Source organism: Hippocampus guttulatus, chromosome 18, assembly GCF_054856545.1.
Source record: "Hippocampus guttulatus isolate MCC_2025c chromosome 18, RoL_Hgut_1.0, whole genome shotgun sequence".
Lineage (NCBI taxonomy): Eukaryota > Metazoa > Chordata > Actinopteri > Syngnathiformes > Syngnathidae > Hippocampus > Hippocampus guttulatus.
In genome coordinates this window covers 9806603-9830333 of record NC_141278.1, presented here as the reverse complement: position 1 = coordinate 9830333, position 23731 = coordinate 9806603, and the positions used below count along the sequence as shown (strand labels likewise).

The 23731-nt window shown below is 45.4% G+C and overlaps 1 protein-coding gene across 1 annotated transcript; it reads left to right on the top strand.

Annotated features, from left to right (window-relative positions):
* The first annotated feature begins 351 nt into the window (after positions 1-351).
* Positions 352-23221, top strand: pard6gb (par-6 family cell polarity regulator gamma b). The gene is made up of 3 exons (XM_086136784.1): positions 352-620; positions 2862-3084; positions 21767-23221. Exons 1-3 carry the CDS (start codon positions 549-551, stop codon positions 22819-22821), a joined length of 1350 nt encoding a protein of 449 aa, XP_085992910.1. The 5' UTR covers positions 352-548; the 3' UTR covers positions 22822-23221.
* The last annotated feature ends 510 nt before the right edge of the window (positions 23222-23731 follow it).

Below are 23731 nucleotides of genomic sequence, written 5' to 3'. Positions count from 1 at the left end.
TTCCTGAAAGTAAGTACTGTAAACGGCGTGAGTAAGTGTGTTGCCGTAAACTAAAAACGAAAAATGCTGCGTTTATGAACAAGAGTAATTAGGAAAATTCACGTTTTCGCTTGCGTGGAAGTTTTTATTATTTGGTTGATTATTGTTTTTCTTCTGTTTCAGAGAATTTAAGATGTTACTGTATCGAGTGTATATCTATTCAATGCATGATCATGGACACGGCAATTTGATTTTTTTCTGTGAGAATGTAATAAACGAGTTACACTGAAGGCAGCTTTTTTTCTGGAGAGCTGACGTCATTTCAAAACTTAAACCAAGTGTTAAACTCCACACCGCGAGTTGCGCTTCACCTTTTCTGCAGGAAAGTCGCCTTCTCAAAGGCGGAGCCGAGTTTCAGTCCGATTTTTTTTTTAAAAAAAGCTTTTGGGAGCGGAAATAATCTAAAGAAACACACCCGAAGGACTTCATTGCATTTGGGAGCCCCCTTTTCAGCGGGCACAAGTTTTCCTTTCCTCATCTGTTCGTGTGTGTTTTTAAAACTACCAAAAATGAACCGGAGCTTTAATCGGTCTCAACCACTGCGGAACGTGGATCTTAACGCCGTGGAGGTGAAAAGCAAGGTGGGCGAGATTGAATTGTTTGTTATGATCGAATGTTTGTTTGGCGTTAAAAGCCAAAATGCGATAACTTGATTCCCGAGTAGGCGGAAAAAGTGAGAAAAGGTATTTGCACTGGAAAGCCTATTTTTTATTCCTTATTTGACATACTGCATTCATTTTTCTTTTTTGGCGAATTGTAACCTGATTTCGAGCTGGGGAATGCGAATATATAATTTTCCAGAATTTAGGGAGTATTTCCGTTTGAATGCCATGTGTCAAATTATTGTACATTGTGTTGAGTTCAACCTTGTTGTTTTGGACGCTGACTGACAAAAGAGATGAATCGTGAAAAATAACCAAATTGGTTGAGGGATTATCGATTTTTGTGCCGTTGAATCCAATGTTGATCGTTTTTGTCATCGTGGCGTGGCTGAAGCGCATCCACCGTATCGTGATAACAACTGATATGGCTGGCAAAAAGCACATTGCGCGTTTTCTCCGGTAAATCAATATTGTATGTCTATGATACATATATACATTTCCAATATCACGAGCTTGTCAAATCGACCGTATTGTGCTACATCTGATCATCAGTATCACACTCGTGATGAGATAAAAATTAACAGATCTCTTGCCATTATTACTGATTGTCACAATGATGATACCACAACAATACTCTTGTTCAAATATTGCGGAAATTTGGCTTTGCAATTTCTTCAGTTCCTCTGATCCATCATGTTATCACTGGTCAAATATCAAAGTATTCAGTTTTATTCAATTAAAATTACGATCAAATAAACTGTTGTGTTCGGTGGGATGTTGATGCCATGACTTTGATTTACGTAGATTTCCAAAAACAAGTGATTGTTAGGACACATCACTGGAACCCAACTGATTCATTTTATTTATTTGATTTAGTAGAGGTGGCCATCGCAAAGTAACTCGCCCTTCCATATGATTATGGGTGGTTCGTCGCAGAGTACACACACACTAACATTTTTTTTAGAACATGAGACGATACACCCTGATAGTTATGTAACTGAATATCCACCATACCATATTGTTGTGATACTATTCAGAACCCCCCACCCCCAACAGTATCATGTCACAGCAAGTGCACAATCGTTGATATCTTTGGAGAAAACGCATCTTCAAAAACACTTGTGAGGAGGTGCGCTTGACCTCCATCCACCCAAACATGGACTCTTGCATGCAATTCCAAGGCAATGAGGAAGCTGCTTGACAAACTGGTTTGTTGGAGATAAAAGTGAATCTCCATCGTAATTTGCCATGAAAAACGGAAGACAAGCCCGCAGGGGGCAAACGTGCCTGAACATGACGTGATGAATGTTCAACTGAAGGATGCATCACTCCCAGGTGTTACATCACCAGCCATCCTACATTCGGACTAGTTTACGGCTATGAAGGCTGTGATGTGATGGATTCAATTTTTTTAACCTCGAATGGTTTTTAAAAAAAAATACAATTTCAGACTGTGAGTTTTCTTTCGTGACATAGATCTCACCTGTGCTTTTTGTCCAGTAACTCAATTAGAACAAGATCCCCCGTATTGTGATGCCACTGATATCATTGACAAAATATTGTGTGAATATTCCATCATGTCTCATGTATGTAGTCGATATAGAAAAATGTCACTGTCATATTGTACAGGGAGTTTTCATTTACTTTGTAGATAATGGTTTTGTTGCAATAGTATGTATATCTATCGTACTACCATTGGTATCGTCTGAAAAATGTCAGAATCATATTTTATAAGTGATATGTGTAGGAGGAGATGTATCATGATACCATTGATATCCTTGGAATGTGTGTGTGTGTGTGTGTGTTTGTGTATAAATTGGTTATATGATTCTTGCGTAATTGTGCAAACAAAATAGCACTCATTTTATACTACTCCTGTGTCTCTTCTGTTCTTTTAATGTTAGCTTGTTCCTGTAATGGTGCATTATTTTGGTTTAGCGAGGCGTGCCTTTGTACCTCAACGTGACATCTCTCGCCTTTGCGCCAAGGTCTGTGAGTCACATGATGACCTGGCCGAAACCTTGTGGCTTGTCTGTTTGTTCTTGTGTGCGTAAGACAGCTCAAAATGAAGCTCCTTGATTGTTCAGTTAACTCGGGCTGAAGCAAGTTTATCATAAAGTGTAAACTAGCTCATTTTTTATTTTATTGGACTTGTCTCCCCTGTTTTTAAAAAATATATATATATTTATTTATTTTAAGCCTGTCTTTCAATCGTTTCAGTACGGCGCCGAGTTCCGCCGCTTCTCGGTGGACCGCCTCAAGCCAGGCAAGTTCGAGGAGTTCTACAAGCTCATCCTGCACATCCACCGCATCGCCAACATGGAGGTGATGATCGGGTACGCCGACGTGCACGGAGACCTGCTGCCTATCAATAATGACGACAACTTCTGCAAGGCCGTGTCCACTGCGCACCCTCTGCTGAGGATCTTCATACAGAGACAAGGTAAGGTCCACGAGGAGCTATTGTGCGGTATGCTGGAGGAAAACCTACAGTACATGACATTATGTGACTGAAGGAAACTCTGTTTAGAAGAACAATATTTTGCCAAAGATTTTGTGGCCTAAAAGATTGATATCATCTACTACACGGTGAAGCGCTCAGTTAGCACGCGCTACAGTTGTCAAACTGCACCGTTATCATAACTTGATCATGGTACAGTATTTTGACACTATATCGCAGGGGTGTCAAACTAATTTTTGTCACAGGCCGCATTTTAGTTACGATTTTCCTTGCAGGGCCGTTATGACTGAAACCATATAAAGAAGTCAAGAATAAAGGTTCCTTTCACCTATTGTTTAAGTTACTGTAATGAGGGTTTTGGTAAAAAGAAAATGCTTACAGTATTTATTACAAATGAGAATTTTAAATTTTGGTCGAGGTTTTAGCAAGCATCATAAGTTGCCATCTTTGATTTGCTTTCGCGGGCCACAGAAAATGATGTGGCGGGCCAGATCTGGCCCCCGGGCCTTTGGTTTGACACCTGTGCTATACTGTATCATGATCGATGATGACACAGTATGACATTTAGTCCGACCCCTCGCATGGCCATTGCTTTTCATTATTTAGTTTTGATCGTACAAGCAGTCAACGTTTTAAAAGAAAACATTTATCGCATTAAATGCATCTTGGCTCGGAATAGCTGCGCTGGACCAAAGTCGAGTTTCCTGTTGGAATATTTCCTAATCCAATTACGTCGGGCCTTTTTGTTTACCTCATCTGAGACTTCGTGTGTGTGTGTTTGTGTGTGTGTGTGTGTTTAATGCCCTCTGATTGGCTGGATGTTTCTGTCTGCCCAGTTAAGCCCTGTGTCTTATCCAAAGGAAGGACACGCACGCACGCACGCACGCACGCACAACCCCATAGAAATCAGGTCATTGAGCAAAGCTTGTATCCTGGCATACCAGACATTACTGCAGGACAAAAGATGGGAATGAAAAGCGAGCCTCCCTCCGTTTGCGTGCGTGTGCGCGTATATATAGACGACACCCCATCAGCCGAGTGGGAACTACTCGTCTTATTGCCCACCCGTTGATTTCGACGTTACAAAATAAAACAAAACGTGAGTGCGAATGGCGGCCCACTAACTAGCCTGCCAACGAGTATGCAAATGAGCCCCGGTATACCAATGTGCCTAATTAATATTAATTTTCCAGCACTCTCAAAGCTAGTCAGTCAGCTGAAACTACCACACAATGTGCAAAAGTTCTGCTTCGACTTTATCACTACCGTTTCTTTCTCACACACACACACACACACACACACACACACACACACACAGCGACCCAGCAAAAGTACAAGTAGCATGAGAGCGGTCCACTTTTTCGGAGACGCTGAAGAATGCGGAAAGTGTAAAAGCCGTCTTTTGACATGTCGGAGGTGGTCTGCACGCCAACCCTGAGCCCATTGTGATGACCTGGACGAGTGGCACTGGCTGACACCGCCATCTCACACACACACGCACACCCCTGATGCATGAGGTAGTCATACACTTTTGGCACACACACACACACACACGCACACACACACACGGGCGTGCATGCCTCTTTGTCTAACAATGCAACAATGCGCTGCACTGACGACTCAAGATGCCCCAGCGTCCTCCGTCACTGTGACATCACAAAAGAAATTGGGACCAATTGGAAAACATGCTTACTGGGCGGTCACTTGTCCAAATCAAAAAAATAATATTTTTTTTTCTTTCACATGGTGTCAAACACTCCAAACTTCAATCTGTTTCCCGCTTGAGATCACACGCTTATCTTCTCGTCTTTCATCAAGAGGGGATGCCATTGTTGGGGAGATCAGAGGCACACGCGCTGGCTAAAAGGATACCTGTTGCTACCCCGCGGTGGGGGGATAATGGAAGACAACAAAGAAAGCGCGTCAGTGGCTGATCAGACGGTGAGCCCTGGATAAAAGACCGTAGCTGGCTTTTTACAGCTTTGACTCACTCAAAAGCCCAAAAAAATCCAAATACCTGAAAGGTCTACTGAAGTACATTGTTTTTTTACTGTACTATTCCAAAAATGGCCCTCACGGCTCATAGGTTTCATCTCCTCGAGTAAATAAACATTCCTAGCCTACATTTCCGGCTATGGAATACTTACTTCCATTGCTTTGCTTTTTTTGCGATGCAAAACATGTTGCTTTGGGTAACCAGCGTAAAAAGGCTAACTAACCTTTTTCCCCTGTCTGCGTGCTTGTTTGCATGCATTCACGAGCACGTCCGCCTCAACTTTCAAGTGGAGCCAGTCTGCGTTGCGCCAAAAAAGGAACACCGGCGCGATGCCGCCGCCCCATACGCGCGTCAGCCGCAAAAATGTTGCGGAGCGCTAAAATGACGTGTTGTGATTGCTGGCTTGATGAGGAAGAGCTCAAATGGTGAGAAGAGTGGCACCGTCACAGCGGGATGAGCAGGCTCTTTGTTTTCCTGACGCATTTCGTAATTCATCTGGCTAAAAGAGGAGCGCGTGACGCCTTTTGCGTGAATTTGTCGACGTTGTTGTTCAGTTTCGATGACAAATCCTGTAAATTGGGACGTGGCCGTATGAGGGCGGGCTGCCTACGTTTGTTTATTTTGGGCCAAAATTAACTGGGGACAGGAAGCTAATCTAACCCAGATCCATTTGGCCCAAAGGCTTCCTTGCTCATTGCGGCAGACTAAAGGCAAAAAAGGTGACATAAATGTGCAGTTTTCACAGTAACATGGTCCAAATATACAGTAGTTCCCCCCCCCCCCTCCCCGTCCTCAAAAAAATGTACCTGCATGTGTCAATAATTGATATCTTAGAACGGGGGTCGGCAACACGCGGCTCCAGAGCCGCATGCGGCTCTTTAGCGACATCTAGTGGCTCCCTGGAGCTTTTCTAAAAATGTTTGAAAATGGAAAAATATTTTGATAGTAGGCTAATATAGCTCAAATAGATATAGATGTTGCAGCTCCGAAAAAGGAGAGCTGTGGTATTGTTTTTTTTTTAAGACGCACACTTTATTTATGCTTTTAACAGTCTCGACAAACACAAACACGTCTGCGTCCGACTCCGTGCCTTCTCTCCTCTCGTTCAACTCAAGAGGCGTTCAAAGACGGCCTCCGAAAAACGGAAATTCATGATCACTTCACTGACACTAAGAAAAGCGAAAATAATGCACCAAAACAAAAAAATCAAGCGAGGAATCACAAAATAAAATCTACACACAACAAAGGAATAAATAACAAACAATTCTGAGACAGTCCAGTCTCTTACATACATACATCATGTGTTTCCTTCATTGTAAGTTTTATAGAAGGCTTTTATTTTTTTGCGGCTCCAGACATATTTGTTTTGGGGGGTTTTTTTGTCCGATATGGCTCTTTCAACATTTTGGGTTGCCAATCCCTGTCTTAGAACAACCTTAAAAACACCACGGTATCCGTCAAACTGAAGAAAAAGTCCACGATTGTAATTATTTTCCCAATGATAACAGCAGTATCAACACAGACAAGAGTGTGATAATCGTCGTGGCAGAAAGAAAAGCCATCAACGGTTCCATCGAACTGAAGAAAACTCTTGTAATCTTGTGATCTTTTCTCAACAATATCAGTCACCCACCATTCAGGCATTGTGCAATCACGAATATCATGGAAAGAAAACCCGTTTATGGGGTGCGTTGATATCGAGCCATCTGAAGAGAAAACGCGATACGATGTTGCGCCAGTTTACGTAATTGCAATATTTTGAGAATGACGCTATAATAAGATACCTAAGTGAGCAAGACCACTGCACAAAAAGCCTTTGAGGGCAAGACAAACGCCACTACACAGTTTCCCACATGGCGGCATTAGCAAAAGTGAGCAGGCGTTGCGGCCAACATTCCCGTCTTAATTAAGACGCCACACACATTCCAGTCAATGCCCGTCTCTTATTGTAAATGGCGTCTTGTTATCTAATCAGAAAGACGCCGTCAGGTGTTGGCGTCGAGAGAAGCAACACATCAATTATCTCATACACGGGCTAGATAGCTTTGCGTCACCCTTCATCTTAAAATATTTTGGCCTTCCGCTTCTACGTTGGGTGTAAAAGAACTTGGGACCGGGGATTTTCTGATACGTTAATCCACACAGGATCTACCCTTATCCTCCGCGATAACAAACGATATACAGAGTGAGTTCGCAGATATGGTTTTGCCCAAGCAAAACACCGCCGCTTGTTTTGCTAGCTCCGGTTAGCGCCGGGGAGCCGCACGGTTGAGCTCCGATTAAACTTTTAACAAAGGGAAGAGACTGGGGAGGCTGAATGTTTACGTAAACAGAGCGGCAAGGCCAAAGACAATCGGAAAGACTGATAAGAAAAGAAAAAAATGGAAGCAAGTGCAGATGAGCGGACCAAACTGCTGTTGCTTAACTTTGCAACCGAACGCAGCTGCTCTGGGATCAAACAAAATTCACGGGAGCCAGCGCAGTGAAGCCAGTCCAAGTTTTAGTTGGTACTCGGGCAACAGCAGAAACATCGCTGGAGACATGTTTTTTTTGGGGTGGGGGTGGGGGAGGGGGTCAGCATTGCATTGCATAAGAGCCTGACCTTCATGTGACTGTTTAACTGACAGAGGAGCCAAGAGGAAGCGCTAAATGTTTTCGCAGCCTCCCTCCATCTTTTATTTCATAACACTGTGGAAAAAAAGTCATGTCCAAATGATGATAAGCGCCCATTTGTTGCACTTCGATCGCCAGGAGTTATTATTATTTCCTTTCTGAAGCACGAAAAGAGCGCAGGTAGACATCCAATTTCCTATGGGTAGGGACGTTAGCTTACTTGTCTTGGACCCAACTTGTTTTTGTTCCGTACATTCCCATCATATTATCTTCTGTTTTGTTGGCGTCATTGTCGGTGTACGCTGGCGCGCACCGCCGGAGTTTTAGCGTGTCCTTTTGTGTGTGCTTTTGGACGCGGCCAACCGGTGTACGTCTGGCCTCTCTCTGTATGCCAAAGGGCTCGTGTGAATTTGCGCTTGTGTCCACACAAGCTGGATGTCGGGGGAGGGGCATCGGGAATTTCTGGAAAAAATAGGGGCCTTTTTCCCCAAACGGCCGGTAGATTTCTGGGCAGGTGTTGGCCATGGCGGCCGTCTGGCCCGCACCTCCGCCGCCGATTACGTTTCGGCACACGATGACAAGACAACGACAACTTTGAATCTCTACAAAACTCCGGTCATGCTTTGTTGCTTTTTTTGCATGTTTGAAGCCTCCCAGGGGATGATTAACTCGCATGCTCGCCATACCACGATGAGAGTGAAGGCCGTCTTTCCTCATACCAGGCATGGGAATGTGATGACTCTTGGTTCCATCTGATTAGAGGTTGTGGTGTCCCTTAAGCAGGCGTTCCTGTTTTGTTCTTTTTCTATTTATAGTCGTGTTCAAGTAATGAAAGATAATGATCGGTTCTTGACACCGGGTACAGAAGAGGTCAAGCACTGTAGCCTCTTTATCTTATATCGCTGTTGTGTGTGAACCGCGACATGGATGACAAACATAATGCGACAAGGTGCTATTTCACCTTCCGTCCTGTTTTATTCGAGGACTGACACAGTGTAGCGCTTGGAACGCCTGGAAATGTACAACCTATAAAACGACTTGTTCTGTGAAGATTAGGTTTTTTTTTTCGTGTTTTGTTGGTTTTCTATTTCCATTTGGGCTGACTAGAATGCCTTTATTTTTTCACTTAAGTAATGGTTAGCTGTGCTAAAATATGACTTTCAACAATGCCTGTACGGTACTTTAAAGTTTTGTGGCATACCGCAGCTGCTTGAAGCTCAAAGGACACGGCTGTGAAGCCAGTTCTTTGTTGGTTCTTGGGCAGGAGCAGGATTTTCTGGTGTGTCCAGTATTTGAAGGTGCTACCGATTTGCAGTGAAACGTCCGAGGATATCCTTTGTGAACTCCTACTTAAGGTTTCTGGACAGATGAAGAGTTAAGCTCAGAAGTATCGTGGCAAGCAAAACTCTCAGGCCTTTGGCTCACCTCATCTGTCTGACCCCCTTCCCAACTGCCCCCCCCACCCCTCCTCAAGCATTTAGCTACCCAAAGAGACAGACACTAGAGCTTAAGCGTGAGTCAGTTGTCAAAGCCCACGTCTGCAGACAGTCCCGAGTGGAAGCAAGAGCAGCCAGGAAGAAGGGTCGAGGAACAGCTCCCGCATTTTTATCACTCCTGGGGGGGTTGAACAGGGCGAAAGGGCGGATTACGCCCTGAACTGCTCACCAGCTAGTCGCAGGGCACACATAGAGGCGGACAATGATACACATTTCATCTGTGCTCAATGTTGCCCATACAGCACATTTGACAATAAAGTTGTACTTGACTTGACTTGACACGCTCATCCGCAACGTCACCGAGCGGGAAGCGATTCCACGCTGCCTGCACGCAAGTCAGGCGAGTGTTCGAAAATATTTTCTAAATAGATTTCAGAATCCAGTGAAACTCCTCTACAATGAAACCTACATGGGCGAAAATACCGCCTAGTGTGAAAAATATTTTCATGCATGAAAGCCATTCCCACTTTTCTGCTCTCCATAGGACAAAAAGTCCCCCTGTTCCGTTATACGAAATCTTTTTCTCTGCTCTTGCCTCGCTACGAGATTCACTACAATGAAAACAAGCCTTCCGCAAAAGTCTAATCCAACCTCAGCATGCCACAGCGGCCTCTACTGGTTTACACATTCACAGTAGTCCAGGAATCATTTGATATTGTTATTTTCAGATGCATTTTGAACGTTGCATTGCTAAAATGACTACGAAACGGACATTTGCAGACCAAGGAGTTAAGAAAAGAAAAGCATTCACGTTTGAAGACAGGATAAAAGTAATAAAAATGAAAGCTGGAGGAAGCAAAGTAAAAGACATTATGCAAGAAATTGATGTAAGTGAAAGCAAATGCTGATCATAAATTTCGCAATTTCGTTCCCGTTTTTTTCTTTCTACACTGGCTATATGAAGTGTCAAATAAGTGTATGGTCATATTTATGCACTACGTATTGGAATAAAACTAAAGAGTACACACATACGTTTGTGTGTGTGTTTACATCTGAGATAACATTTGCTACAGTGAAAAGCCCCCTGTTGTGAAAAATGTCTTGCTGCAAACATGATTTCGTTGTAGAGGAGTTTCACTGTATTGGCTGAACTGGGGCTACACAGATTCCTGATGTGGGGCTGTAGCCGCCCCACCCGCGAGCTCTGGTGTTAGCGCCATTCCTGAGGAGGAAGAAAGTTGGCAGGCTGAATCCACCGTGGGCCATCCTGTGGTTTCAAGGCTATTTTTTGCCGCAAAGGAAGTTGAGTGTCTGAAGAAGAGTAAAAGTTCCTGTAAGCACAAGGTTAAAACAAACACACACACAAAAAAAAAAAAAAACGTTATTCGGCTTTATGAATTTTCTGGGCCAACAATATGGATGTTTGGAATAGGGCAGCGGATATAGAGACGTGAAACGTATGCAGAAAAAAAGAGGAGTGTCCTTGATGGCTCTTTGCAAGGGTCTGGGGTGGTGCGGTGGGGGGGGGGGGGGGTTGGTTCTTTCCCCCTTATCGGGTTGCTCACCGGGATACTTTGAAGCACAAGGCGGCAGCACAGACCCCCAAGCTACCTCTGGAAAGGCTTCAGCATGGCTCCCCTCCCAAAAGGTGTGTTGGAACGCTTCCCACCAGCTGCGTGCGCACGTGGCTAGAGAATAAATCCAGGTCCCTCCTTGGAAGCAGGTTTGCTGATGACAAAGTGTGCGAACGCCTCTTGAAGTCGGAATGGGGCCGCGACGTACAGCGGGGTGCCGTCTCGCTCTGACTGATGAAATCCCAGCGCGATCCGTCTTGTAAATAAGCAGGAGAGGAAAGAACGTGAATCTGCGGCCATTTGAAAATTTGACTCGGATGGCTTGTGATCATTTACTACCGTCACCCTCCACGACCGCCACTGGGGAGGCCCCCCCCGGTCTTTTTCATTAAACTCGCTAGGTTTGTTGTGTTTGCCAAAGCTCTGGTTGGTGTTTGTGTCTCCTTCAGGCTTTTCATATTGCTTTACGACCACGCTTTGAACCGTGACCCGCCCAGCACCAACCTCCCCCTCATTCCGCCTCCTACTCCCCTGCAGGGAAATTTCCAGACATTGTTGGGCTAGTTGGAGGTTTTGGTTTATAGTTCAGGCGTTTGCTTTAAGCTGCCAGCACGTTCTTCCAAAATTCGATTGGTGACTGACAAGTTTCTTCATCAATCGTCTCATTACCAGTGGGGGGTTCACACACGCCCTTATTGAAAACGGAGATGATAACCTGTAACCTGATGACCCGATAAGCTGTCCACTGTAGTAACCGCCGTCCCCGAAAGGGTTAAAACAGCTGTTGAAGCATCGAAACAGTGTTTCAGAATGATTCAAGTCTGGAAACTTAGCAGATGATGTCAACTCACGAAAGCTGATCTTCCCATATGTGGAGGCTGTTCCTGCGGAGGCTGTTCCTGACCTGCGAGGACTTGTTTTATATGATCTTAATGACGGTGGCAACATGCGCAGCTTCATGTTTGTGGTCCAGGGGAGCTATACGACCTCGTTGATTCGGTTTTTGCCTTTTTTTCTGCACAACTCCATATTTATTCTTTGATTGAGTGGTCTAAAAGTCGAGTCTCACTCGACGTGTGTAACCATTGACAACCCACCTCTACCGTGGTGTAAATTATTGAGAATGGGAATATATTGGTCCACGTTAAGATTCACACTCGATCAAGTGTACTCTGTGAATATGACTTGCAGTTGACCTAGTTCTATCCCATCTCTGTTTTTCTCTATGTGGTGATTAGTTGTTCCTTAAGCTACAAATAAAACAACTTCCCGAGTTAGTGTTGAACTTCAAAGCGCAAAAGAAAAAAAAAGCTGTGCTCTGTTGCTATTCTGGGCCTTTTTTTTTTTTCATGGGTGCATAAAATTGATTTTTGACGCACGCGTCTGACGTCATGTTTTAATTTTAGAAAAGCCAGCAAACAGCCTGGCCGTGCAAAAAGGATTTTGCAAACTCTTGTTCAGTGCTCTAGCTCCAAGCGAAACATGGAACCATTTTCAATGAACTCATTTCAAGACTTATTTTTGTTCTATAATTCGTTGAATGGATGAGCCTTAATTAGAACAAACCCAAGTTTGTTAGTTTTTTTTTCCCCTATCGGAGCCATGAACAAGGCGGTGTACGGGTATTGCGCAAGGACACAGTTTTAACACCCGACACGCCTGGACTGACCGATATTATTCCCACTTTTGACACGCTTTCGCAGTGTCGGTAAAAAGTGACCTTGAAATTGCGATTGGATGAGGTCCACCCTGTGGCAGTTTCCGCCTTTGGAGGTAGTATCAGACTTGTCACGGAGCCAGCGTAAGGGTAGAAACTCTGCGCTGAAAGAGACTAGGTAGTTCCTGTAAAAGTTAGTTCTTTGGGGGATTTTCAGGAAGGTGAAGTGGACCTGGCAGTTTTCCTACTTTTTTTTTTTTTTTTTTTTTTTGGGAGGTAGGCTCAGACCCGTAACAGAGACGCGAAGATGCTTGTGTGTATTGGGGACTGAAGTGTGAAGGTCAACACCAGAGACTCTGTGATCCCATCCTGTTGTTGGTGTCCATCAAGTCTTTTCTACGTCATACCGCATTGAATCATCTGCTGACTGTGTGCAAGATCCGGCTTTTTTTTCTTTTTCTTTTCTTTTTTTTGGGGAATATAGGCTTCTTTGTTGTCCGGATTTTTAGAACAAAAAGATCCAGTTTCCTGACACTGAAATTTGGAGTCCTGATCCCAGGAGTCTTGACCTTCTTCGGGAAAGTCCCCAGATAAACTTTAGAGCAGGACCATGGTTGAATAAGGCTGAAGTGAGTCAGTGAAGAAAGGCAGCTGGGCTCACAGTGGGTTTTTAGTGGGTTCTGCGAGGGAGGAGTTACTGGTTTGCTCGGAGGCCGCTCGCTTGCTGCTCCTCCTTAATTACAGCTCAACTCCAAGCAGGCCAGGCCTGGCACACTGTAACGATACATCTGAAATGTCGCTCAGCCGCAAAGGCATGAGTTAAACATTTCTGCCTGTCTTGGAAGAATAGCCTTGCACGTATTTGAAAGAACCTTTTGAATTCAAGCCTTAATAATCTTTAAAGCGCCCATAGGCCTGCATCCAAACGACGGGTGGGGGGATGTGAACTCGCTCGCATTACTCGCGCAGAAGGGCTATTTTGGGAGGCCGTAATTACAAAGTGGCTCGGCTCGGCTGCGCTGGCAACCCAGCCCACCTTGCTGCTTCTATAAAAGACGTTCGTGCACGTTGAGAGCGCTGTATATTCTATCACAGGGCCGTCCTGCTCTCTCCTTTGAAGCATGTGAGGTCACTTACTGCCTTGTTAAATTCAGAGGCACAAACATAAGAAAGCCCGAGGAGGTTGGATTAACTCATTCACTCCCAAAGACGTTTTTAAACGTCTTTTCAGACTTGGTCCAGAATTGGCTGGTACTTGAATAAGTTAACAGAGCCCTTATGTCCTCAAGATTGCATCCATGCGCGCACCATCTTTTCATCTAAGAGTACACAAACGCATGTACCTTCGATAAAGGCTGGGCAATTTTTATGCACGGCTGCAGATCACAAGTATGTTTTTTTACTCTGCCCGCCCGTTGTTTTGATGTTGTTTCTCTGTACAATGTTGGTTGTGTTCACGTGAGCAGTCACGGATCCTTTCGTGGGTACGACGTCCATCCCTGAGCCAGGTTGTGGTGGCCATGTCAGAACTCAACTCAACTACATTTATAGAGCACTTTAAAAAAAACACCACTGTATACAAAGTGCTGGACATGGAGCAAATATCATATATACAACAATAAAACAATAAATTAATTACAAAAACAGTAGAAAGCACCAAACAGTAAAACTAAGATCAAGTCTGAGTCATGCCGAGTCAAATGCCAAAGAATACAAATGAGTTTTGAGATGGGCAGCGAGGGGGCTTGCTGAATGTTCAGTGGGAGGTCATCAAAGAAAGGGACCAGCAACGGAAAAGGCTCGGTCCCCTCTGAGCTGCCGCTTAGTTCTTGGTACCTCTAATAATGTGTGGTCCGCAGACCTGAGGCACCGGGCAGGTGTGTAGGGGCGGAGGAGCGCAGAGAGGCCATTTAAAAATTTGAAAACCAAATAATAGGATCTTAAAAAGAACTCTAAAGTGTATAGGGAGCGAGTGAAGCAATGCCAGAGTAGGAGTTATGTAATCCCTCTTACGAGTACCAGTCAAGAGGTGAGCAGCAGCATTCTGGACCAACTGGAGATGCTTCATGGAGGATTGGCTGACTCCTCTGGAGAAGAACCTGACATTACCAAACCTTTTGTGGACATTTCCACATCTCATTTGACGTCACCTTTTGTGGGGTTTAGCGCCCCAATGAGTATCCAGCTCAACAAGCATACAGTATATAGGTCATGAGGCTAAAACAACGGGACAAGCTGTCGCACTAACACCCCCTCCCATCCTGAACCCCCCCCCCCCCCCCACCCCCGGCTTTACCAGCCTGACTATTGTACTGCTGTAACACCAGAGGGCTGTGATTGGCTCGAACTGAGCCAATTTTATTGTGACCGGACAGTACAACATCACCAGAAACAAGTGGCTAGCATCATGGCTATATGAGAGGGTCAAAATTTTAGGAAAGGGGGGGATGGACTCCCACTGTGATCGGACGCGCAAATCTTTTCGTCCATGAATTATTGTTCGATGCACCAAAACAACTTTTTTTGTGGGTTGCCTATTTGGCAGCGTGAATCGGACAGCCTCAGCACTTTAGGATGGAAGAGGAAGGAAAAGGAGCGCGGCGTCGGGAGGACCCTTGCGGGCTCTGACTCTTTGAGCCGGTGAAAAACAATAGACGCATGACAACTCGTGTGGAAATACTCCCACTGACATGTTTGCGGGCAGGCCGAGGAGATGAAGTAAGCAAACGGAGTCAGTGAAGCAAAGGAGGCGGGGGAAGGCAGGAAGAGGCCGAGGATGTGTGTCAGCACGCTCAGGAAGTGATCTTTGCTTGTGATCCTTTGGTTCAGGTCTAAGTGTGAGTGGCAGGCTTGGGAAGGATTTCTTCAATCGGTGCGCTGCAAGAGATTTAGGCTCGGGTGGCAAAAGTACTCACAGGTGGCAAAAAAAACAAACAAAAAGTACGACTGATTCAACGTTTGTCCTGAAAGTGTCAAGTGGATTCAGAGATTTGTTTCTTGAAGATGGTGGCTGAAAACAAGCGCAAAGAGTGAGGACTACGTAGTTCTCAACTGTGTCGACATAGTGTTTAAATCAGGGCAAAAATGAGGACTTGTTTGAGTAAGTCCCCCTCCCCCTCTGCATAAGAATTTGAACGCCTCCGTTCGCATCAGCAGTTATGCGGCACAATTGCGACGTGCAGCTTGTTTGCTAGCTGCCTACAACCCCCCCCAAAAAATGCATCTTGTATCTTGCCTTCAGATAGTCTGCTGCCGCTTTAGAGTGCCTCGTTGTCACAGCGAGTGTGAGCACTTCAAATACATTGCTACTTTCTGTAATGAAAAATGTCGGGGGTTTGGGAGGCCGGAACCAATCAATCGAAATTCAATTAATTTCATTAACTGGATTTACAGGTAAAAGGAGTTACAAGCTTGATAACGGAACAAATCCAACTCTTAGGTTAAAGTCTCGCCGTACCTTCAAGTCGCGGGCTTGACTTTGGCCCCGATTCTGTGTCTGTGCCATCGGAACAGAACATCAATATGCAGGGAGAAAAGAGGCGGGGGGTCAGGGGGGCTGCCAGATTTTACAGGCAGTTGACTTGCGCAGAAGGCGCACGCCGAGTCAACTTCAAAGGTGAAGGTTTAGCGTGGCAACAAGGAAAAGCTTTTATTGGATCTATGAGAACATGACAGTCCTCTTTGAACTTGAAATAACAATATTTTCCCTGGCGGGACACAAATCAAGTTGCAATACGCACGTCTTTGCTTGATTCCTTTTTTTTTTTTTTTTTTTTTTTCAGTGAGCAAATGTGCTGAAGGTCTCCAGATGTGGCTGCACTTTCGACACATTACGTCATAGTTTAGTGCTGCTACGTTCTACTCGATCGCTACCTTGGGACAGAAGAGCGCGAATGGTAAAAAGTTGTAATATCGTACATATTTGGGCGAGTAATCCACTATTATTGCGATATTTTGCTCGCGTTAGCAATATCATGATTTTTGGGCGCAACAAAAAATAATAATAATTGGACAACCCCGTGTCACGCTGTCTGATGTCGCTGTCTCGACACGTTACATGACGACATTCAAATATTGCGAATCCCTTTGGCGAACGAAAAAAAATGACTTCACTAAACCACGACTTGTTTGATGAAGAGTCGAATTATTACAATAAAACAATAGTGACATTTGATACTGTCACATCGATCCCGCATGGGCTTCGATATACAGTATTTTAATCGGCGGGAGAAAAAAAATATTGTCTTATCTTCCGAGGCCGTCCCTTGCTAACACGTCACCTGTTGGTCAAAGGAAATGAGTCATTTGTTCATTGGTATCGGATAAACTAATCTTTTCGGTCGGACCTCACAACCTTTTTGCATTCCCGCTGCATGTGTGTTGCTAATCCCGTTTGTCTGCTTGTTGTCTGTCATCTGCCAGCCAGCCTGTCAGAAAGATTAGAAAGTGACTCCGGCGGGTGGGGTGGGGGGCTCGGGGAGAGAGAGCCAGCCGCGGAGGTTACGAACTCTGTGGATCACTGTTACTTTAGCGGCTACAATTAGCAGCTATTGAGCTGTTAAGCTAAAGCCAGGGAGACATCCAATAGGGGCATTGTTTATTTTTATGTTTTTCCATTCAGCCTCTCCTGCTGCTGCAACCAAACGCTTTAGTATGAACGTGTGTTTATTCCGACTATCTCTCCTCATGGCAACCGGGTCTCCACCGCAGCTACGTTTCGCTTCATCCTCCACGAATGTCTTCAAAGGAATTTAGCTGAGTGGTTTCCGAGTGGTTCCCATTTCAAAACCACTTTTTCTCCAAGGGAAATCATTCAAGTGGAGAAATGAATTCAAATTAACTGTACAGGCCACTTTTTTTTGAATGAACATGCTGTACTTCAATTCTAAAAATAGGTTAAACCCTCTATTATAAAACAGGAATACAGAAGGCACCTACAGTGGTACCTCAACTTATGAAATTAATTGGTTCTGGAAGAAATTTATAAACTAGAAAATTTTGTAAGTCGAGACGAGTTTTCCATGTAAATGCCCTAATTCGTTCCAAATTCAGATATAAATGTTTTCTAAAGCATAAAAATGCATCAAAATATGTAACAAATATGTTAAAAATACATTATTGCGCAATAAATGAGAGTTGTGCATCATGTAAAAAAACAAGAGTAAAGAATAAAAATGATGGTCATTTAACTTTTAACTGCATCCTCATCATTTTTTGCCCTCTTTAGTTCGTGTTCTCTTCTCGGAAGTGGTTTTTGCCTGCCGTTTTGTAAAGAACTGTACGTAAAACAATCGGAACGCCTCATGGCTCACTATTGTTTCAATTACTGGAATGAGGGGTTTGGTTCCATACAATGCTTATGATATGTCTTTTATTTATTAAATATGAGATGTAATTTTGGTCAAGCAAACATCATGCAAGTTGACAAGCTTGATTTGCTTCAGCGGGCCACATAAGATGACGTGGCTGGCGGTATCTGGCCCCCGGGCCTCCAGTTTGACACCTGTGGTGTAGGGAATGCTCCTGCTTCGATGTTGAGCGTGTCCGCTACTCCTTGAAGCGCCCTACGCTTGCCCTTAACCGCTGTCGGTGAACCGCTTATGTCGCTGGGGGGTACCTACGGGCACCTACGGAGAACCTGAAACTCCCTTCCCCACCCCCCCGTGTGTCCAAGGTTGCCTCGTTTTAAGTCGTCCCAGATGTGCCGGGAAATTTGCTCGGGAAGCGAGTGCGGGGGTGGGGGCTGCTCACAAATGGGGGAGGGCAGTCGGTGTGATATGCCTCCGAACAGCACGCGTGCAAAGACGATCAGCTTTTATCGGGCGAGAAAACCTGTTGGTGCTCATTGTCACCCGCGCATTCTTTTCACCTGACCAACCTGATTCGTGAGCGCTTCCTTATCAACAAATACGCACCGCCGAAAAACAACCAAACACATTTCCGTGATTGCTAAACCAAAAACTTTGAACGCCGGGGACAGCGGAGGCAAAGGCATAATGAATTTGTCAATGTGAACGTCAAGAAAGAGGAAACGTCTCGCCAACCGTGAAGATTTATCCGACACAAGGCGTCCCGAAACTGTCTTGAAAGTTGACATTTTAGAATTGTTTCTTCATATCGCACTGAGAGTGCAATTTAATCTGCGGTTTGAACTCAATTCGCCCCCGCCTTGCCAGGTACAGTACATTGCGCACTCAGGTATGCCTTTCAAAATAAGATCATTCCAGAAGACGAGGACATTCCTTTTGGTGTTGACTTACATTCTCCGAAGGGGACACACCTGCGCCACAACCCGTGAAGTGTTCTCGTATTTGGCACGAACACATTTCGTTTGGTTTATCGAGCCCCTCCAATATTTTCCATCCAGGCAAGAATGTCAAATATGTTTGCCTGTTTCAAGTTTTTTTCGCTCTGTCTGGGTTGCTTCTTTTTTTCCTTTTTTTTCCCCCCCACTCGCTTTGCCTTGGCAGCAATTTAATCTCTAAACACGCACTCAAGTCTTCCCGTGATGTCTCCAATGTGAACTCAATATAGCCCCCCTGTTTTTTTTCTTCCTCCCCCCCCTCTCCCCCAGTATGTGTCCGTTTGGCTCAAAGCAATCACCCCTCGCTTAGAGTGCTCAAAATTGCAGGTTCATGATACACTCCTCCAAATCCTGAGCAAATGCAGAAGAGCGCATTTCACTTTTGAGCTGGCTGCTTGGGATTGAAATGTGGTGTTTGAAGGGGGGGGGGGGCACGGAATGAAGCCGACCACTACTGCAACTACCGCAGCATTTACTGACCTCATGCTTGCACTATTCGCGCTTTACCCTATGCCCCCCCCCCCCCGTTCCAGTGATTATGGGCTCTTCTGTCACTCAGCACTTTGTCACGCCATCGTGAGGGAGGTACAGATTGAGGAGAAGGGGAGGCGGTCCAAGGGGTTGTTGGGGTGCAGGAATGCGAATGAATGGGGCTGCGGGTCGAAACGGGCTGGACGGCCTGGACAGCATGTCACTGCTTGCTGCTTACGATGTGGTCTAGAAGATCCGCGTGGAAGCAAAACCGTCTGAGCACACCGATTAGAGAAGTGCCATGTTTGACTTTTGCCATCCGTTAAAGGTAATATCACACTACCTCCAACTTTTCACCAAATGTCCCACCCAGCTGAGGCTGAAGCGTTGGTGCGTGGTCTGGCCCCAGTATGTCACCGAGTGACTCCTGCGCAGTTAGCAGGAGCTCATTTGTTGACACATGTGCTTCACACTCTCGCTATTTTTTAATTTATTTTTTTTTAAGGCACAGTTCATTTCCCTAATGTCAGCAGCGAGTGTGTGAAGGCCGGCCAGCAGCATGTGAGGGCGGGGGGTGGCTCGAAAGGAGATTTTTTTTTTTTTTTAATGAGTAGGGCGGAAGGGTGGGTGGGCTATATTCGTTTTGAACTACCTTGTCTTAAAAATATTAGCCTGCGTGTAAAGAGGCGTTGATCATGTTCATCGACGGTATCTTTTGACTACATTCCTGTGGGGGGGGCATGCTCACATGGAAGCCAACTCGTCCCCTCTGACCTTGCGTGGGGTTGCAAGGCCCAATCTTGCGGCCTCAAAACAGTGCGGAAAAGAATCCTCTTTTCAGGTTGTTGGAACATCTCGGGTCTTAAAAACCACATTCCACCAGAAACTGTCGGAACAATCCGACAATGGAAACCTTCACGGTGGAGAAGATAACAATGAGAGAGACGAGGCAGCGAGTCGAAGCATGTTGATTGGGGACAAAAAACGAGTGAAGCGATGCACCTCGAGGTGGAACGCGACAGGAATGGACTTGTTTGAGGAGAGCCCAAAAAAAAAAAAACACTATCTAATCTTACCTCCTCAGACAGACAGGAAACGGACACAGGAAGTGAACATCTCTGATTTGAGACCGTTTGGAAAAACACGATGACTTGCACTGCTACGGGACACCTGCGTTATTTGCTGAATGACTCACCCTTTTTTTTAGGGGGGGTGGGGGTCATTTTTGGCCCCGTCTTCAAAAAGGTGCACAGAAGGGAGGAAGAGTGTAAAGTCAGCTGGCTTCTCCAAAACTTCTCGTAGCCTCAGAGAGATCTTTCCAACAAGTTTCCTGTAAAATATTCCGACTCATCATTTAGATAACACCTCTTCCTTCGAGGGGCGGGCTAAGGGTGAACCTTTCCATCCGGTGTACCCGTTCGATCCGGCGTGGTTTGGGGATTTTGAAATCCCCAGCACAGCGAATGTCAGCAGGATGGCACTCAACGCACCAGGCCGATCTGAATGGGAAAGCCTGATTTTGTTCGTCTCGATAGCGTACAAACTCGTTAACTCATTCACTCCCAAAGACGTTTTTAAACGTCTTTTCAGACTTGGTCCACAATTGGCTGGTACTGAATGAGTTCAGTATTCCAGTTCAATCTGGCATGGTATCGAATGCTTAATCCTGATCTGCCCTGTGTTTCCATTGCGGGATCGTATGTTTCCAACAAAGTGTTCCAGTTTGTACCTGCATGGCTTGGAATGCGAAATCCTAATTGATTTAAATTTAAAATACATTAAAAAAAATAAAAGATTGAATGACTGTTTGTGTCTTATGTGTTGTGTTGTATTCTTTTGTTCTTATTTTATTATGGCTTCAAGATGGCGCCGCGAGAGTGGCTGCCTTTCCAGCAGCTCCTATACTTTTTGTTCTTCTGCTTTCTTCTTTTCATAACTTTGCTGCTGTAAATTGGGAATTTTTCCACTGTGAGACGAATTAAGGTTTTCTTATTTTTCTTATTATTCTTATTATAGTCTTCTCGGTCCAATCTTGACATCATTCGGTGCGGCTTATGTTCACCCTCAGCGTTTTAGTTCAGTTTGGAACAATACATCCTGATCTGCCTTGATTTCGAGAAATCCAGTCAAGATAGTCGAGAAGGCTAAATCATGATAAAGACCAATGGAGGACATCCATCAAGAGTGCTAAAAAAAACCAAAACATTGACTGTAGAAGCTGAGCTGTGTTTGGGTGGGAAAGACTTTTAGTCATCCCAGAGCTGCCTCCTGGTATCTGAAAGGAGGATCGCTCGATATAGAGCGTGTACGGGAACGCTCTGCACACTCAGCGATTCCTCGACATAGACGCCTCTCTCCTTCCTGAACAGTGTGAATACAATCACCATGTCATTTCTAACTTGTAGTTTGAACTTTGTTTACAACACGGCTTTTGAAGTTTTTTTTTCTTTAAGGGCCTCCGTAATAAGAGCCAGTACAATCTGTGGGAATGATTAACAGGACTCTCCAAGGAAAATTCCTGGGGAGTACATCTGTGTGCGATTTGAGGCGGGAGCTGGGATTTAAAGGTGTACTTCCCTTTCGTAATTTTTTTTCCCCCTTTCATCTTTGCAGAAGAAATGGATTACGCTAACTATGGCACCAACACCATCACCCGCAAGAAAAAGACCGTGGCGGCTCTACGCAACAACGACATCAACCGAAAGAGGGCGCACATCCGCATCGGCATGCCGCAAGACTTCCGGCCGGTCTCCTCCATTATCGACGTGGACATCCTGCCGGAATCGCATCGCCGCGTTCGACTTTATCGCCACGGCTCAGACAAACCCTTGGGATTTTACATCCGGGATGGAACCAGCGTCCGCGTGACACCCCACGGCTTGGAGAAGGTGCCGGGGATCTTCATATCCCGGCTGGTACCCGGTGGGCTGGCGGAAAGCACGGGTCTGTTAGCGGTCAACGACGAAGTCCTGGAAGTGAACGGGATCGAGGTGAGCTGGAAATCGCTGGACCAGGTTACAGACATGATGATTGCCAACAGCCACAATCTCATCGTCACCGTCAAGCCCGTCAACCAGCGCAACAATGTGGTGCGCGGCAGTCGCATCTCCGGGAGCTCGGGCCAGTCCTCGGACAGCAGCGGTTCCACCGGCTACCCGGTTCTGTCTGCGCCCCCGGGGGCAGCGCCGCCCTCCGCCGCCCAAGGTTACCAGGACGACTTGGAGAGCGACGACGAGACCGACATCGTCATCGAGAGCAGCCTCAAGCGGCCGTCGCGGAGGTCCAACGCTTCCTTGGCATCCAACGCGTCTCGCTTTCATCAACAGCAAACGCCGAGCGCCGCCACGTCGGGTCCGGCGGCGCCGCCCAGCCCTCCGTCGCGCCCCGCTTCCGTCGTATCCACCGCTTCTTTTCACTCTCAGACGAGCCTCAACGGGGGCTCGCAGCACCACCAACACAGCAGTCTGAGCTATCAGCTCCTCAGAGACCTGAACCTCCAGCAAAATCAACCCGGCAGCCAGCTGCCCTACCACGCAAGCAATCCGGCACTCCGTCACAGTAACGGGAGCCTGCACAAAATCCTCAGCTCGCTGAAAACGGACCCGCGGCACAGCCTGGCCCTGCCAAGGGGAGGGGTGGAGGAAGATGGCACCGTCATCACACTATAATAGCGGCAAATATCCCGCTCGGACAGGGGAACGCCATGACGGAGACTTTTCTCCCCCCAAGATAATTACTGTAATAATAGGAAGCTGCACGCCAAGGATCACAGAAATTGGTCGTACTGTATATACACCTTGTATTTTTTAATGTTTCTCGTCTTATTTCAAAAAAGCCTATGTGTGTTATAAGCGTCAGAACAAATGATGTCTTTTTTAAAACTTAAGTGACCACTTTTCTCGAGATTCTTTTCATTCTTAATCCTGGGACCAAACTGTGGCTTGCATATCGTCATTGTCTTTTGAAAGAGTAAATCTATATTTCTGGGATGCCCGGCGTATGCTTTTTTTAATTGATCTTTTCAATGATTGTGATGAAATAAATTTCAATAAATTATTCTTCATTTTCGCAGGGTGTGCTGACTGTGTTCACTTCTGATTTCATATCGACACGAACAAAGCTTTTTGCAAGGTACAAACCCTTCTTCCTCCTCTCACCTCTTTACTGATAAACTTTTTTTTCTGCAGTGTTTACAAAGCACGTCACATTGTCCAAACATAATAAATCACCCTCAAGGCCAAAGTGGTTCGCTTTAGTCTGCACAGTCAATCAGCATACTGCCAATATTGAACCACTTGTCACACTTTTATTTAGTACTAAAAAGGAAGGCTAGGGAACTTTTCCCTATCCCTTTGCAGTTAGGTTCGTCGCATGTTAAATGGAGGCTTTTCATGGCATTTTCTGATGCAACTGGCAAAAAAAATGAGTGACAATGCACTTCTGAGCCAAAAATGCAGAGCATTGATGAGATCGGGGCAGGTGGGAGCATCCACAGCACCCCCATCCCCGTCTATGCTCGAAAATCGTTCATGAAGGTTCATCCAAAAATGTGGAGGGGAATCCACCTGTGATTGATGG